Source organism: Neovison vison, chromosome 5 (assembly GCF_020171115.1).
Source record: "Neovison vison isolate M4711 chromosome 5, ASM_NN_V1, whole genome shotgun sequence".
Lineage (NCBI taxonomy): Eukaryota > Metazoa > Chordata > Mammalia > Carnivora > Mustelidae > Neogale > Neogale vison.
The window spans coordinates 102,208,163-102,225,084 of record NC_058095.1 but is presented as its reverse complement, the minus strand read 5'-3'; the positions used below and the strand labels follow the sequence as shown (position 1 = coordinate 102,225,084).

Genomic DNA, 16,922 nt, shown 5'->3' with positions numbered 1-16,922 from the left:
CTTCAGGTGAAAGTGGCAGCGCATTACCTTCTTCTCTGCCAACGGTGACAATAGGGCTCATCAGCTCCAGGCCCTCATTGCCGTCCGCATTCACAGCACGGGCCGCGCACTGCACCCTGGAGCCAGGCTGGAAGTATATGGAGTCTAAGGTGATCATCTTGGATGACGTAAAAAAGGTGTCAAAGTCCACTTCTCTCATGGGGCTGGTGACGCCATCAGGGCCAGCGGGTGCGCTGGTTAGCCATCGATAGCGGGTCAAGGTGTCGTTGATGTTCTCACTTGCGCAAATAGAGCCCGTTTTGTCATAGTCTGAGTATTTAGGGTTGCAAGCCTATGGGAAACAAATAACCGTCGGGACCACAGAACAGAACAGTGTGGAAGTTAGGTCTCCCCAGCGCTCTAGACTCGTGCTTTCCCTGGTGCTTTTTCCCACTGCTACATGCCTTTCATGCAACCCTCACATTTCTGTTCTAGTCCTAACGGCATGCACTCTGGCTTCAAACAGCCTCCCGGACACTTCCACTTTAACTTGATACACATAAACTTATTCTCTGCATCATCTCATGAATCTCTGAGACCCCAAATCATTCCTATTTTTTCTCCCTCCCACCCTCCCTCTTCTCTCTCACCTTGCTGCCCACTTCCAGTGGGTCAGTGACTTTGGCTGATTCTTCTTTTGCAGTGTTTACGTGGCTGCCTTCCTTCCCACTTCTAGCATCACCTCTCATCTCATTCAGGGTCTTCCTACTCTAGTCACACTGCCGCGAGTGGCACTCCTCTTCCCACACCATTCTTCTGCCCAAGAACCCTCTGCTTTCCCACCAATAAAGCCCACGGTCCTTAATATCACATGCAGAAACCTCTATAACTTGGCACCAAATTATTACAATGCTTTGTTAATTCAATGAACATTTATTGGGTGCCTGTTAGATGTAGGTCATGCTACCAGGGCTATTGTTAGAGAAAAGTAAGTACATCTCAGTCAAGAAAAGGCAAGGAAAAAAGTAATAACCAATATGCCATTTTTCAATACTATTCCTCTAGATGTCCCTTGTGTTGTAATCCCTTCTTCCTGGACTGCTCTGCTTGTCTGACTCTTAAACTGTTGAAATTCCTCATAAGGAGTGACCCAAGCCTCGCCTCACCCACAGAGCTACAGCCCGAGTTGGCTGGTGACCTGCTCATGGTAATGATCACAGCTTGCCCTCTGGTAGAGTGACTGATTCCTATATATTTTTCTCTTCTTTATTTTTAAGTTCCTTGAGTGCAGAGTTCAACCCTTATTTATTTTTCTATCAATGGCAGATCCTGAGATAACACACTGTTACACATCAGTTAATTATCTCTGTTGGATAAGAAAGGAAAATGGAAGCTTTATTGGATTAATGTGCTATTTTTCTATCCAAAGTTCAAACCTTATACCTTGTAGTATTTCCACTTTCATTTCTTCGTGGCAAAGCCAATGCTCTATTGGTTAACATCTATAATTATTTTAACTAGCTATTTTACAATTTTTCTCGATTTTGTCAATTTCCTACTCACTGTGATACAGATGACAGGATAGCCAGACACGGGTCCAGCACTATCTTTAGCTCTGGAAGTGTCATCATACATCAGTAATGACACAATCTGAGGGACAGAAGGAAAAGTGACATCTGCCATGCTGTTCATTTCTTCTATATACACAATGGCTTTGGTCACCTACAAGGAAAAGATAATTATCTGTGACTATAGAAATATTAGGCTCTAGGAGTTTCTACTGCACAGCAGACAAGCTAGATGAGCTCCTGGCTTCATTACGATGAAAACTGTCACACACAGAGCCCCAGCAGGGTGACAGGCCTTTTGTGGTTTGTCTAGGTGACACTGACACCCTGGCCATGTCTTATGGCACTAGGGGAGGGTACACGACTCCAGGGCAGCACATGAGGTATTTGGGTTCTATTTTTTTCTCTAAATTGTGATGATAGTGGCTGCATCTGTCTTGGGTTATGGCATGGAAGATCCATGAAAAAGCCAGTTAGTTTCTCGGGAGAAGAATGTTGATGACAGGCAGGGAGAAAGCAAATCCTAGGGGTCACGTGATAGCACAGCCACGCTGACGTGGATGTCAGTGAAAATCAAGGCTTTCAGTGAGCAGAGATCACCATTAAGGAGGGCACTTGATGGAATGAGCACTGGGTGTTGTATGCAACTGATGAATCACTTAATTCTACTTCTGAAACTAATAATGCACTGTATGTTAACTAAATTGAATTTAAATAAATATTTTAAAAAATGAGCAGAGATCAGAAGCACAGCCTAAACGGGGGCAGAATGACACACTGAGTCACAGAGAGGAGAGCATTTTAGGAACAACTATTGGTAAGGTGCCAAGACACCTTGCTGATAAATTTGTCTTAGCTCCTGAATAACCTTCCAATATCTCATATATCAAATCTTTATTTACTTGCATTTATAAAAAAGTTGTTATCACTTGAAGCGAATTTGAATGAATCTCTGTTCCTTTCACCTCCCCCCAAGAATTTAATACAGTGCTCCATAAAAATAACACTAAAAGAATTATTTTTAATGTGATCAAGACTTATAAAAAATGTATGTGTTTTGAATTATAAATATGACTTAAAAAAAGTAAGTCACTACAGCAAGAAATACCATCAAGTAGTAAAGATTAAAAAACGATAAGAAATATTTAAGGGATAAAAATCTCTCTAATTCATGGGGCTCCTGAGTGGCTCAGTGGGTTAAGCCTCTGCCTTCGGCTCAGGTCATGATCCCAGGGTCGTGGGATGGAGCTCCACATCAGACTGTCTGCTCAGCAGGGAGCCTGCTTCTCCCTCTCTCTGCCTACTGCTCTGCCTACTTGTGATCTTTGTCTGTCAAATAAATAAATAAAATCTTAAAAAAATTTTTTTTCCTAATTCAATCTCATACTAACAGTAAAACAAATAATAAAAGAGCTAGAGTAAATTTAAGTACAGATATTATAAACATTGGTCTGTGCCTAAAATTATTTAGTTTTAAAAATTATTTAAGGTTTAAAGGTCAAAATTCTGTGGAAAATGTTTACCTTGAAGAAAATCTGGTTGATGACACATCAATTTAATAAGGACAGAATATCAGTGTTAGGACCATAGCATTTGGTCACTGAGGCTCTGGACATCAAGCTGATAAAGCTAGGACTAGCAGTGGTAATTCTGAGCTTAGCAAACCATGTTGTGGATTAAAATGTACGTCTTAATGAGCAGTAGCCCTGAATTCATAGTCTCATCTTTGTGTCGAGATGATGCTTACTCTCTGGTAATGAATCTCAAATTCAGAGGTTGCCAACTGAAATGAGAAAACTAAGTGGGCTGACGTGGGGCTCAGTGACTGTAGTCCCTTAGTTCTACACACATGATTTTTCAAAGAAAGAGTAATACGTACAAAATTTATTTATGAGGTGAAAAAAGATTATGCACAAAAAAAAAGCCTTTATAAAGGCTTGCACAAAATCCCCGTAGTCTATTGTACACTATGTGATGCTTATATGCATTTTCCCCAATTCAAATGCTGGTCCTGATTTCTTTTTTAAAGATTTATTATTTATTTGAGAGAGGGGAGGAGAGCATAGAGGAAAAGTGAGAGGGAGAAGCAGACTCCCCGCTGAGTAGAGAGCCTGAGGTGAGGCTCGATCCCAGGACCCTGGGATTATGACCTGAGCTAAGGCAGACCCTTAAACCACCCAGATGCCCCAGCTCGCCCTGAACTTGTATCCATCTCAGTACTTACCTGCGTCTCTGCTACCATGTTCTCATCGGGTTTTAGGTGAACAGTGAAGGCCTCTCTCATCTCTCTGATCCCATCGAAGATTACTTCAATGTTAACAATATGCTGGGTTTCTCCCTCCTTAAACTCAATTTCTACAAATGCAAAAATCACAGATTTAAGTCTTTCTCATAGGAATATGTGAAATTTTTGTCAAGCTTTCTTGACAGTGACTCACATGAGGAAAACATTGTACACTGTGGCCCAGTATGTTTGTGTGTGCGTGTGTGCGTGAATAAAATAGAATCACCAGTTTGAAAAACATCACTTATTTTTACTGTATGCTTTGTATCTGAATATTTTCTGTTCCATTTCATCTGAAGGAAATTCTAAGCAGAAGCTGCTAAATTGATTTGTTGACAAACCGTTTGAAAAAACACTGAGTTGTAGAACAGATCAACAGTTCTAATACTGAGGCATAACCAGATTAAACCAGCCTCTCGTTTCCAAAATTTCTGAACCTGGAGGACACAAATCATGACTACAATTGGAGGTATTATGGAGTGTGAATTGCATTTGCATTTTATATATATATATATATATATATAAAATATATATCATATATATATATGGATAATCGAAGGTGGATATAAAATTGTTGAGCTTTTTAATATTATATTAAATTATATTTTAAAAAGACTTCCTCGGGGAGCCTGGGTGGCTCAGTGGTTTAAGCCTCTGCCTTCAGCTCAGGTCATGATCTCAGGGTCCTGGGATCGAGCCCCATGTCGGGCTCTCTGCTCAGCAGGGAGCCTGCTTCCCCCTTCTCTCTCTGCCTGCCTCTCTGCCTACTTGTGATCTCTCTCTTATCAAATAAATAATCTATTAAAAAATCATTAAAAAAATAAAAAATAAAAAGACTTCCTCTATTGTTGATGTTAATTTTGGAAATTTAAAAGTTTTTTTGGACAAATGTGGATGGTATGCTCCCCTTAATCCTGTCCCTCCTCTCTAAAAAAGTTTGCTTCATTGTCATCAAAGTTAAACTCAATTATGAGAGTCCCTTTTTTAAACGAGTCATTTCAAAAGTCTTAAAACATTAAGGATTAATTGATTTTATTGAACTCAAGAGTCAGCAGCTGCCTATACCATGAGACTTGGATAAACTCTTTTTCTTAGTTTTACTATACCTCTTGAAAAACTGGCTCAGAAGAGAAATTAAAAAATATAATGCATAATTGTTCTAATTAGAGAAGATAGCAGATGCTGGTTTTGGTGTAACTGAAGTTCAATCATTATAATTCTAAATTATAAATCCTTTAAAATGTGGCAGAAGAAAATGTGTCTCCAATGTGTTTTTCTTCTGCTACTTCTATTTTTTATTGTCAATTATGAAAAAGATTTTTTTCTTTAAAATTGAGTGAGCCAGATTCCTCTTTAAAATGAGTTCTGTTTCTAGATATAGCCACTTTCCACATTAGCTTTGGGTGTTCTCAGAGTTTATTAGTCTTAGATTTTTCATACCATGAGAGGATTTCAGGTTCTTATATCAGAGGATGAAAACATCTGTTCATTTCTGGCCCACTAATTTGTTTGGTTGGACTTGTGTGACATTTCATTAGAAAATTAGTTTTTAGGGGTGCCTGGGTGGCTCAGTCGGTTAAGCATTGACTCTTGATTTTGGCTCAGGTCATGATCTCAGGGTTTTGACACTGAGCCCCAGGTCAACTCCACGCTGGGTGTGAAGCCTGCTTATGAATCTCTCTCCCCTTCTGCGTCTCATCCCCATTTGCACACTCTCTCCTTCTTAAAAAAATAAAAATAAAAATAAGAGAACATTCGTTTCTAAAACCAAAAATATCTGAGGATTTCATAAGAAAACACTTAAAGTTATTTTTTGTATTTTCCTGCCTGGCCAATGTTGGCTGGCTAGGACAATATTAGGCTTTTCTCAGCAGGGAATGGATTTTCTGGTTCAATAATATTCCTATCTTGTCATTTCCCCTTCATATTTCCTTCATTCATTGCTTTTCTTACCCTGTAAGCATTCAAATTTTATAACCCCCAGAATTATAGAAACCCAATTTCTTAGAGGTTAAAAGCTTAAGTATTTATTTTAAATATTTATTTATTTACTAAAAATTTAATTAATTTATTTATGTGAGAGAGGGAGGGAGAGCTAGAGCATGAGTGGGGGTGGTGTAGGGCGACAAGCAACCCCCCCCCTGAGCAAGGAGCCCAGTGCAGGGCTTGATCCAGGATCCTGAGAACGTGACCTGAGCTGAAACCAAGAGTCAGACGCTTATGCTCAATGGACTGAGCCACCCAGGCATCCCTTAAATATTTAAATTGTTGTTTTCTTACAGTATGCAGATTAGATGATAAAATAGTTAAGTCTCCTCAATTACTTTAGTCTTTATCTGTCATTTTAGATATTTTTAGCACAAAAATATTTCAAGTTTTCTTCTATCTTTATTATTTCTGTTTATTTTTAAGAGACTGACCTCAATTTTCACCATAAGGGAGAAATTAGAATATGGGTCAGAAGAGATTAAATTTTTATCATAAGCATTATAAATAGCATGTTTACATTTATGGGATAAAAGAGACACAAGCTGATTTCCTGCCATTTAACCTTTTTCTGACTTCATTGGTCAGTTTACCACAGAGGTATAATTTTTATTTATCCTTCAGCAAAAAGAATTATTTTGTTCCTAAGAAAAACATTTTCTGTTAAAGGTCATATTGCCCATCTTTAGAAGACGTTTCCTTCATGTAAAGCTTGCTCTTGCTCATTATAGAAAGACTGATTTTAGATTTTTCTAATTTAGTGGCTAATCAGTGTTTCTCCTCTTTTGGGTTGTATGTTATTTCTTTCAAATATATTATCATTCTCTGCACAGAGAATATTCTGAGGATAATTTTGAAACTCTACAGTAGTCAAACTTTTTACCATAAATGCAAATGAAACAAGCTCCTTTGCAGAAGATGGTTTTTTCCCTCTTGTCTCATCAACTTTATTATGGACTTAGTAAAACCTTTCTAAAATTTTTTTTTCACAAGTTACAAGATCAAGATGAATGTCTGTAGCTTTGCAATCAAGAACTAAAGATTGTTGGTAGTAAGAAGTACGAAACTAGAAACAAAGTGGGTAAGTAGAACTCTACAGAATTTATAAACTTAACTTAGTACATCAGTTTACATCTATTCTATCAGCAGATAATCCATATATATAGAGAGAGAAACTTTGATTTGTACTAATTACTCATAAAAATAAATGGCGAAATAGTCGAAAAATTTGAAGAAGGAGGGGGATGGAAAAGCACCCATAATGAAATCCTAAGGCCCAGATAATCCATGGTCTTTTGGGGTAGCATTCCACCAGACTCTTACTGCTTTCCATTAACACAAAATTTTCTACCTTGAAGTTTTAAATCATTGATGTTCTATGAACTAAAAACTATCTCAGCTACCATGCATATTTTCAGTGTACTAGTATATTCTAGAATAGGTATAATTTAGTAGCAGCTTACCATAATGAAGGTAAAGCTTCTTAGTAAAAGTAGACTCAGAACAAAAGGTCATCTAGTCTACTGAAAATTTCTCTAAGTCCTCAAGCATAAACCCTGTAAGTCAAAAAGGAAAATTCTGGAACTAAATTCTACTGCCATTATTTTTCTGATGGAGATTAATGTAAAGGAGTATGTCTATTTTTATTTCAGTTGGAGATTTCTCTTTTTCTTTTCAAGGGCACCAGAGCCAGTATAGAGTGTGGGCACCACCCAGCTGGGGACAGGCCCTGAGAATCCCCGTACCTTCTGACACAGGGTGATAATCTTCTCCAGAGGTAGCGGAGCCATCCTTGGTGTGGACTCTCACAATGGAAACCTTTGAAGTATCTCCTTGGCGAATCACTGGAATTTTTACAACCACCGACTGTCCCAGTTCTTTGGGTTCACTGACGCTAAATTTGGTTTCTCCAAATTTAATCACAGTCTCTAAAATTGTGGGAAACATGGACAAACTAAAATGTAAAGGAAATGCTTTACATAAAAATAAAAGACATCTACTCCAGATGATCTCTATGTGCCATCAGTCTTACAGGAGTGGGCCCTGGAGAGTGGGAGGGGAGGGAGAAACTGCTGGCCCAGGGCTACCACCACCGTACAGAGGGTATGAACATATGCAATTTAACATTAGATGTAAGGCATATTTTCCAACATCAGCTTCTAATTTTCATGGTCTATTTGGTTCCCATTTGTCTTAGTCTTTTTTCCTATTTCTCAATTGCTTTAAAACCCTTGAAAGACTGAGGTTTATTTTCTGGGCCACCTAAAATATTAACATAGATGGATTTCAATTCCCAATTTACAGGTGAGGATGAGAAATAACTTCTTACTATCGGCGTCATCTTGGATCCTTATCAAAGTTTCATTTTGTTCCCCAACTGCAGCCCCAAAGAGGGAGTTGCTTTGTGGGGTGCCAAGAACCAGGCGGAGCTCCTCGACCTCCTCATAGAGTTTGTCATCCATCAGTTCAAGGACACAAGGCTTTTCAGTCTCACCTGGACCAATGATAATGACAGCACGTCAGTTACATCGCATCATGACATCCCAATCACATCCCAGGCCCCAAAGGATACGTGCGCTACTGGAACATAAGCACCAGACAGTGAGGATATTTCTTTTCCCCTGCTGCACTAAGAGTACAAAGAATGTGTGTGTAATAAGCCCCCAATAAATACTTGCTGAATGAATGACTAAATGTTTGAACATATGCAGTGAAACCTCCTATCTGTATGGGAAATTTCTCCAGTGTCTGTTTTTAAGTTCTGTCAGCCATTTTAGAAAATAAGTGATAAAGAGCAAGTACCAATTTTATGTATGAGTTTCTGGCATTATGATTAGGAAGCAAATTTACCCACCTTGTACAGGATGATCAGAGTTAATGTGATCACAAGACTAGTTTCTAGTACAATTACTGGATCACAGTGATCGAACAGTTTAAGGCTCTGAATTCATATTAAAAGTGTGATCTCTATTTCCTTTCATTTCTCTCACTTGAACACAGTATCCCAGTATTGCGAAATCTACACATTCGCTATACCACCACATACGCTCTGAATAAACAATACTGCACATCCCTGGAAATCAATTCATAAATTACGGACACTAAAAAGATGTTGATTCGATCTATTCCATCTCATTATCACACAGTGCACACAAAACCACATCATAAGCTTGTTGAGGTCAAGAAGGTATATTTTCCCGATATGTATTTCTCATCAGCAATTTGGCTTTCTCAAATTCCAAATAAAAATGTCAAGCTCCACCTTACCAGGGAGAAACGTGATGATGGAGCTATCCGTGTTTGGACGTTCCTCAAAGTCTGTCATCACCTGCGCAGAGCCCTGCCGTGTGTAGCATCTCACGGAAGACCCGTAGCGAAGGTCTCCACTCCTGTGAATCACTGCAACAATCTGCCCGTCATTTTCGTTGCCAGTATATACTCGTTCTTTGAACTGCATCTTAGGCACTGCAAAGCAAACAAACATATGGACCAAGGTGACCGGAAATTTCCTTAAGGAAAATAGTATTTCAGAAAGCAAGATTTAGTGGAAAGAGTAATGAAACAGAAGTGAGAATTGGGATTCCAATTTCTACCTAGTCACTTGACAATGTGTTGGCCTTAGGCAAATCACTTAAATAAATGGTTTTGATTTTCTTATCTTTGAAATTTGGCTCTATTTCATGGAGTAGGGAGATGCAGGGAAATGCTGAAAAGTAGAAAAAAACAGAGACTTTGAGATATCTGTATCTATATGTGTTGCTTAATCATGAGCTTTTCAGAATTTTTGAAATTTCTGAATAATTTCTGAATTATTTTCAAATAACACTCAAAATTGTGACACAATTAGAAGCGTAGTTTGCGCAGACCATGTTAGAAACGTTGATAATGAATATAGTATTTTATATCTATAATGTTATATATATATAAAACATTTTTGAAAATGAGTATTATGTATATATTTAAGTGATACTGATGAGGGGTGAATTAAATATAGGTCTCATTAACAACAGGTTACACTCTCCTAAGCAATGTCAAGATCATCATGGTTGAAAATTATTCAGAATCCCTTCTGAGGATGTGTCAGAGAGCCCTACCATTTGTCCAGCAGCTGCTTGTCTTAGAACTATGTTTTTGGCACCTTATTAGGGAAATTTCAGGAGCGTCTGGGTGTAGGTGATGATAGAAAGTCTTGCATTGAGAAGTGGAAAAAGACCATTACAGATGGTTCCACCTATGTATGGTGAGGAAACGCTTGAGACTTAATCAGGATATTGCTGGCAATCTCACTTTTTTAATTTGAAAGGTCTCCCTAATTTTATCAAAATGGTCAGAATGAAGACATGGTCAGAGAGGGTATCATTATGGGTTGAATTGCTTCCCCTCCAAGTTCATTGGTTAAAGTCCTAACCCCCACAACCTGAAAATGTGACCTTACTTGAGGTCTTTACTGAGGTAATCAAGTAAAAATGAGGTCATTAGACTCAGACCTAGCTTAATAGAACTGCTGTCTTTATACACAGGGGAAATTCAGACACCGTGACACACAGAGAAGATATAACGACACGAAGGGCCAAGATGGGTATCTACAAGCCAAAGACAGGCATGGAACAGATCCTTCCCGCACAGCCCTCAGAGGAAACCAACCCTGCCGACACCTTGATTTTGGACTTCTAGCCTCTGGCACTGTGAGATGAGAAATTTCTGAGTCTGTAGCACTTTGTTATGGCAGCCCTAGCAAACTTATACATGTATATAAATCCCAGTTCATCATTTCACTCCATCTGTATATAAACTCTAGCCTATAAATTTACTCATCATTGTAAATTAATAAACACTCACAATCTGAGACAGAATCATTTATGGACACTGTGGCTTTGCTGGGCTCGCCGAGGGCAGCATTCATAGGCATACGAAGCACCAGTTCAAATTTCTCAATTCCCTCCAGCACCGGCTGCCCAAGGTCATCCAGGATGATAACACGAACGGTCTGCATGTTGACTCCAGGTGTGAAATCTAAATTCCGACTGATTCCCACGTAGTCCGTTCCAGCTATATGGGTAACAAAAGAATTATTCAGTGGGGGACTGACTAAACTAAACAAAATTATGAGAAGCAAATTATGTAGACTTAGTATTCTTTTTTAAAAAAATAGAGAGACCAGTATAACATTACAGTAAATACATTTAATGAAATGCAAAGCATTAGTATCAGATTGGTTTTCGAGATGGTAGAACAAAGATGAGGTTCTGAAATTTATTTTATATATGTCTAATGAGTTATTTTAGCTTTAGTTATATAATCTCTCTATCTTTATTTTGGAATTCTTGAATGGAGCTAATTAAAATCAGGTCTGACGAGCCAAGAGAGACTGTGGACTCTCAGAAACAAATTGAAGGTTTTGGAGGGGAGACGGGAAGGGGGATGGGTGAGCCTGGTGGTGGGTATTGTGGAGGGCACATATTGCATGGAGCACTGGGTGTGGTGCACAAACAGTGAATCTTGGAACACTGAAAAAATAAAATAAAATTAGAATGTTTAAAAAATCAAGTTTATCATAAATGACCTATGAAATATATACATTTAAATATTGTTAACATCAGTTAAATATCTGTATTTATTTTCTAAAGCTACAAGAGAATATCCAGCTTAGGTGTGTTTTTGCCTGTTGGCTAAAGAAACACATTTCAGGTAAAAACTTTTGTCCCGCATGATCCGCCCACATTCACCCCAGGCAAGGAGAACAATCCTTTATTCTCAAAGACATATTTGATTTTTGGCTTATTATTTTAGACCATGATGTGCAAACCTAGTGTTGACACCTCCATTTATGTCTAAAGTAGTTACAAACAAAACTGTCAGTCAATCTTTAGGCACCACATTCATAAAGACTGGGAGTGGGTGACAAGGGTTTAATATTATTGCTTCTTTGTTTTTGTAACTTCTGTTCTTCAAACTCTCATTTTAAATATATTCTCTTTACTTCTGAATACACATCTATGAGTGGATCTGCCCTTAATTCATTGTTTTAAATCTCTGAATCTCTTTGTGGTTCTTCTTGTATTTCTCTTTTCTGCTGCTTCTTCATCTTTATTCTCACCTCTCTCTTTGAATTTTTTCTTAAAAATAACTAATTCGGTGAATCAAATGCTTATTGGACATTAACTACATGCAAAGCATCATGCTGGTTCCACTACATGGCATGGCCCCTGCTTGCTTCATGTGATAAGTATGTGCCATGTGTGTCATGTACATATGTGTGCACATGTGTGCACATAAGAAAGTGTGCTCTGTTGGCAATTTAAAAGGGATAAAAAAGGAAATTTCTAATCCCATGCTTATCCTAAACTTTATGATCAACTCTTTGGAGATGTAAATTCCAGAACAAAAGGCAAGCGTATCCTGGCTAGCATAGCTTATATAATGAAGTGTGTGGAAAAGCCTTCGGATCTGAACTATTTTGTGGGGCATCTGGTTAAAATGAGGAGGGAACCAAGTTGGAGATGCACATCTGCACGACACTTACACGTCGTTAGATTGCTGTGAGGGTGGCCAGCATGACCATTCTTGTGCATACCGATGCCACAATATTCAATGATGTTAGGTTTGCCAAGTGGAGAGAACCAAATTCATGTAAATACAGGCATTAGGATTTAGGGTCATTGACTTACATGTTTGCAACATAGCCTCCGATTTGTGGCTTTTCAATGTATTTTCTCACAGTAATACACAGAGCCTAGACTTACCTACAAGATAATAATAATTTCAGAAAAAGCTCCATTCATCCAGACTGCTTTCAGAGGTGTGAAGTAGTTTAGCATTCAAGTATTTTGTGTCAAGTTGAGTTGAACCCAGGGGAACAATCAAAAGATCTGCTGTAGGAAACCGCTCACCGTCAGCAGAGGGAGGATCCGTTTTCCGAGATCTCACGGTGACACTGGAAGACCTGGATAGGTCCGTGCCTGTTCTCCACACTCGCACCTCCACGTAGCCGGCGCTCTCGTCCACAGGGTACTCGACGTCGCCGAAGTAGAAGACAGGTTCTGAGAAGAAGAAACGGTGCCCTGGTGGGTGATTTTTTTTCCCCACCTCAAGCCTAACTGGTGGAATTTCAGAGAAGAGTTAGCTTCATTTTACTGACTTTTTTCTATCATATTTTCTCCTTTCAATAAGGTAACATCCCTTTAATCTGTAGATTTATATAGTTTTCAGGTCAAAAGATCTCTGCTGAAAAACAAAAAGTGCCTCGTGGCACCCATCTTGAGGCTTGAGTTTACTTTGTCCCCCATCTGTGGGATTATAAGTGGCTTTAAATGTACTTCCTGTTCAGTTTAGCAAGTAAAATAACACCCCAAAGGAAACAAAACATGCAGGCTGAAATGTGGTAAGTTTGGTCTGACTGCTCATTGTATCGTCACCTGGAGACTTTGCAAGACAACATCTTCTGGTCCATTACATTTGGCCTTAATCCAGCATATCTGAGTCTATAATAACCACTGCAGAGTTACTACCTATTGGCACAACTAAACTAAATATACATAATGACCAGACCTGAAGGCTTTAGGGAGACCTGGACACGATTGTAGGTTACCTACAGAGATTTGGGGGTGCCTTATACCACCTGAGGATCCACTAGAGAAATAAGCTCCTACCAAGGGATTTGTCTTAAACATATATGAAAACTGTGATTTTAGTCATGAAGGTAGGACACATGCTTTGGATTCTCTGTGTTTTTCTCTGGTATTGGTGATGAATTGATCCAATCATCATCACTCTGTCTGATTCCTCCTGTGACCGACAGTTTGACAGCTTACTGTGTGAGACAGCTGCCAAAAGTCACAGCGGTAGCAATTAGACGAGTAACAATGGACATTGAGAGATAATTCATGAGCTGACTTATAAAATAACTTACTTTGAAATATTCATAGCCCATAAGAAAGTGTAGAAATAATAGAGAGGGTATATTTTCACCCACTGAGAGTTTATTTTATAACCAAACCTTGACAAAGATAAATTAATTTCAGTGTAGACACAGAATAAGAGCCCTTTGACTGGAGACATTTTAGTTATCTCTGTCTGGTTTCACAAGACTCAAAAGGACTGAGTCTCAAGAATCATATAGTTTATCAATGTTCATAAAACACAAGACCCTTAAAGAGATGACCATTATGTTTCAGAGGATTTAACTGAATTACTAAACACACAAAAATCAAGCAAAACTCTACAGTCACAGCTTACAATCAAAGGCAATCCATTTGGTGCACTGTTTAAATGGAGCATAAATTCTTTATTTTTCTGACCCAAATAAATTACCTCTATTAAAACCAGAAAATTAGGTTTTCTTTTTTCTTCCATATGGGGGGGGGATAATAAAAAGCATGCAATTTCCCTGAACTCTTGAACAATATAAAACCAACCCTGGACATTTGTTTGCATATTTCGGTTCACAGGGTGATAAATCTGCCCAGGGCATACTTCACCTCCTTCTCATCCTTTCAACTTGGACGGTGTTAGGGCAAGTGAGCGTGTGGGTGTACAGATGAAGGTGTTAGTTTATTAACCTTAGTCAAGGCAGACCTCAAATACAAGCCGATAAATTCCTTACATTTCTCACACCAAAGCAGGGGGCAAAGGTGAAGACAGAGCTCTGAAAATGCTTATTTTGACCAGATGGCCAAACCAGGCACATCCGTGTTTTTTCAAAGGCTTTTAACATTATTATGGAAGCTTGATCATCGGTATCCAACATGATCTCTGCCTCTTCACATTGCTAGCAAACCATATCATCATACAAGTTAGGGTTCTGAGTTATGGGAGAGAGCCATGAAGGGTGGTGAGGGGGTACCTACACAACAGCGCCTCCTTTCTTCCGATTTCCCTCCTCTTCAGATATATTGAAGTGGAACAAATTAAATCATGTAAAGGACTAAGGCTGTTAAACACTGAATGAGCTACATATCAGAGACAAACTGAAGCAAAAAATATGTGTGTTTGGACTCATTCTGTCAACAATGTGTCGAGTAAGGGCACCTGGGTGGCTCAGTGGGTTAAAGCCTCTGCTTTCGGCTCAGGTCATGATCTCAGGATCCTGGGATCGAGCCCCACATCAGGCTCTCTGCTTAGCATGGAGTCTGCTTCTCCCTCTCCCTCTGCCTGCCTCTCTGCCTACTTGTGATCTCTCTGTCAAATAAATACATAAAAATCTTCAAAAAACAACAACAACAATGTGTCAAGTATTTTTATGTTATAGTTTAATGGGTAGTTCATATAAGGAAAAATTTTAGTAAGTCCTATGTAGTACTCTGAAAATTATGTCAATCAGCATAAAGAGTAATGATAATAATTACCATCTTAGAACATGAACTATGTATCTGACATATATGCATTATAGGTGTGTGTGGTTGTGTGTGTGTGTGGGGGGGGTGATGTATGCGGCGGTGGGGGGAAAGAGAGAGGAAGACAGAGAGGTGAGAGGATCTGGCATATGCAACAAAGTAATAAAAATATGATTTATGTGAATTGATACAAATAGTATTATCATAATTGTCTATTGTTTAGTATGTTGTTACTTCCAGCAGAAAGAAAAGATGGGAACTGGAAAAAAGTTTTAATTCTAAAACTCTCAATTTTACTATAGCAACCAATAGAAGGCATTAGAAAAGATACTTATTTCCTTAAAATTAATTTGTTGAAAATTGGTAATTTATGTGATTCCTCCTATGCTTCACTGATGACAACTAGAAAACCAATCTATTAATCAATTGTAATCATTGCAGTGAATGTACAGACTGATTAATATGATAAACTTAAAACACACTTCAATAGCTTTTATAGGAAACAATTCTTGTTAACAGCCTAGTTCCTTAGGATCTGAATAAAAATAAGTGGCTAGACATTAGTACCTCTATCTTTTCAGTGTAGTTGAATGATAACTGAAAAGAGTAATCACTATTATTATTTCAGTTTTTCAATACCTTGTCAAAAATCTCTACAACTTAAATATTGTTTATAATTGTTACCATTTGGACAGAATCTCATGTAGTATAAATGAGTTAAAAAATCCTTCAAGCAGTGAATTGAGTTATAATCATTTAAGATAAATGGCAAGATGTTCCTGGAACTTTTTAATGGGTAGCTAATAAGTATGTAAAAGGAAGCGAAGGATAAATAAACCAAGACTGCCAATAGCTGAAGAATACCTACGCAGAATCCAGAAAAATTGCTTGTTCTGGGAAATTACTATAATTCTGAGCAAGATTTTAACTCCCCTTTCTTTGGCAACATGTTTGTTTTTGTCTAGGAGCTTGGTTTTTCTTAACAGTTCACTGCAGACCTTTGCCTTAGTTTTGTAGAGACCTACATTACAACTTCTAGTACTTTAGGAAAAGCCTATTTCTTCTGTAATCAGATCTCAAATAGGCACTGTTCTGTACAAGTTCGTAGTCTTAATGGAGAACACAGTCGGTGGCTGGTATTATGACCTGGAATGAGAGAAGATTCTAGCAAAGTCATGTATTCTGCAGCCTGCACTGCAGAATAATAAAACCATTATTCCTCACAACTCCAGGATGCTTTAATATGATCAGATTTTTTTTTTTTTAAGATTTTGTTTATTTGTCAGAGACAGAGGGAGAGAGAGCAAGCGAGCACAGGCAGACAGGCAGGCAGAGGCAGAAGCAGGCTCCCTGCCGAGCAAGGAGCCCGAAGTGGGACTCGATCCCAGGACTCTGGGATCATGACCTGAGCTGAAGGCAGCTGCTTAACCAACTGAGCCACCCAGGCGTCCCTCCAGGATGCTTTAATGACACTCCAGAATGCATGCTTATTCCCTCTGCAGAGGCGAGATAAGTTATGCCCAAATAGTGTGTGTGTGTGTGAGCAGTTCAAGGGAGGTTTTAATTTAGCCTAGTGAAATTTATAAGGGAAGCCAAACTATTCTGTGTATGCTTTGTGGTGTTACTCTTGTAAAGGGCACAGATGAAGATACTGACTACAGAAGAGTCTGTGCTAGCTCATTAAACAATAACACGCTTATAAAGAATTTACACACTTAAAAAATTAACATGCTTTTCCAGGTGTGGGATACTTTCACCACAAAGAGCAGGGAT

The 16,922-nt window shown here is 38.5% G+C and overlaps 1 protein-coding gene across 1 annotated transcript in view; it reads right to left on the bottom strand.

The window, feature by feature from the left end:
* FREM2 (FRAS1 related extracellular matrix 2) overlaps nucleotides 1–16,922 on the bottom strand; it is a 156,058-nt gene that overhangs the window by 23,204 nt on the left and 115,932 nt on the right. Inside the window, exons 7-14 of the mRNA XM_044249633.1 lie at nucleotides 12,708–12,857; nucleotides 10,657–10,866; nucleotides 9,085–9,282; nucleotides 8,147–8,311; nucleotides 7,563–7,745; nucleotides 3,772–3,902; nucleotides 1,543–1,701; nucleotides 28–331 (exon numbers count right to left, since the gene is read on the bottom strand). Coding sequence (XP_044105568.1) covers nucleotides 28–331; nucleotides 1,543–1,701; nucleotides 3,772–3,902; nucleotides 7,563–7,745; nucleotides 8,147–8,311; nucleotides 9,085–9,282; nucleotides 10,657–10,866; nucleotides 12,708–12,857 — 1,500 coding nt within the window. The remainder of the gene's footprint in view (nucleotides 1–27; nucleotides 332–1,542; nucleotides 1,702–3,771; nucleotides 3,903–7,562; nucleotides 7,746–8,146; nucleotides 8,312–9,084; nucleotides 9,283–10,656; nucleotides 10,867–12,707; nucleotides 12,858–16,922) is intronic.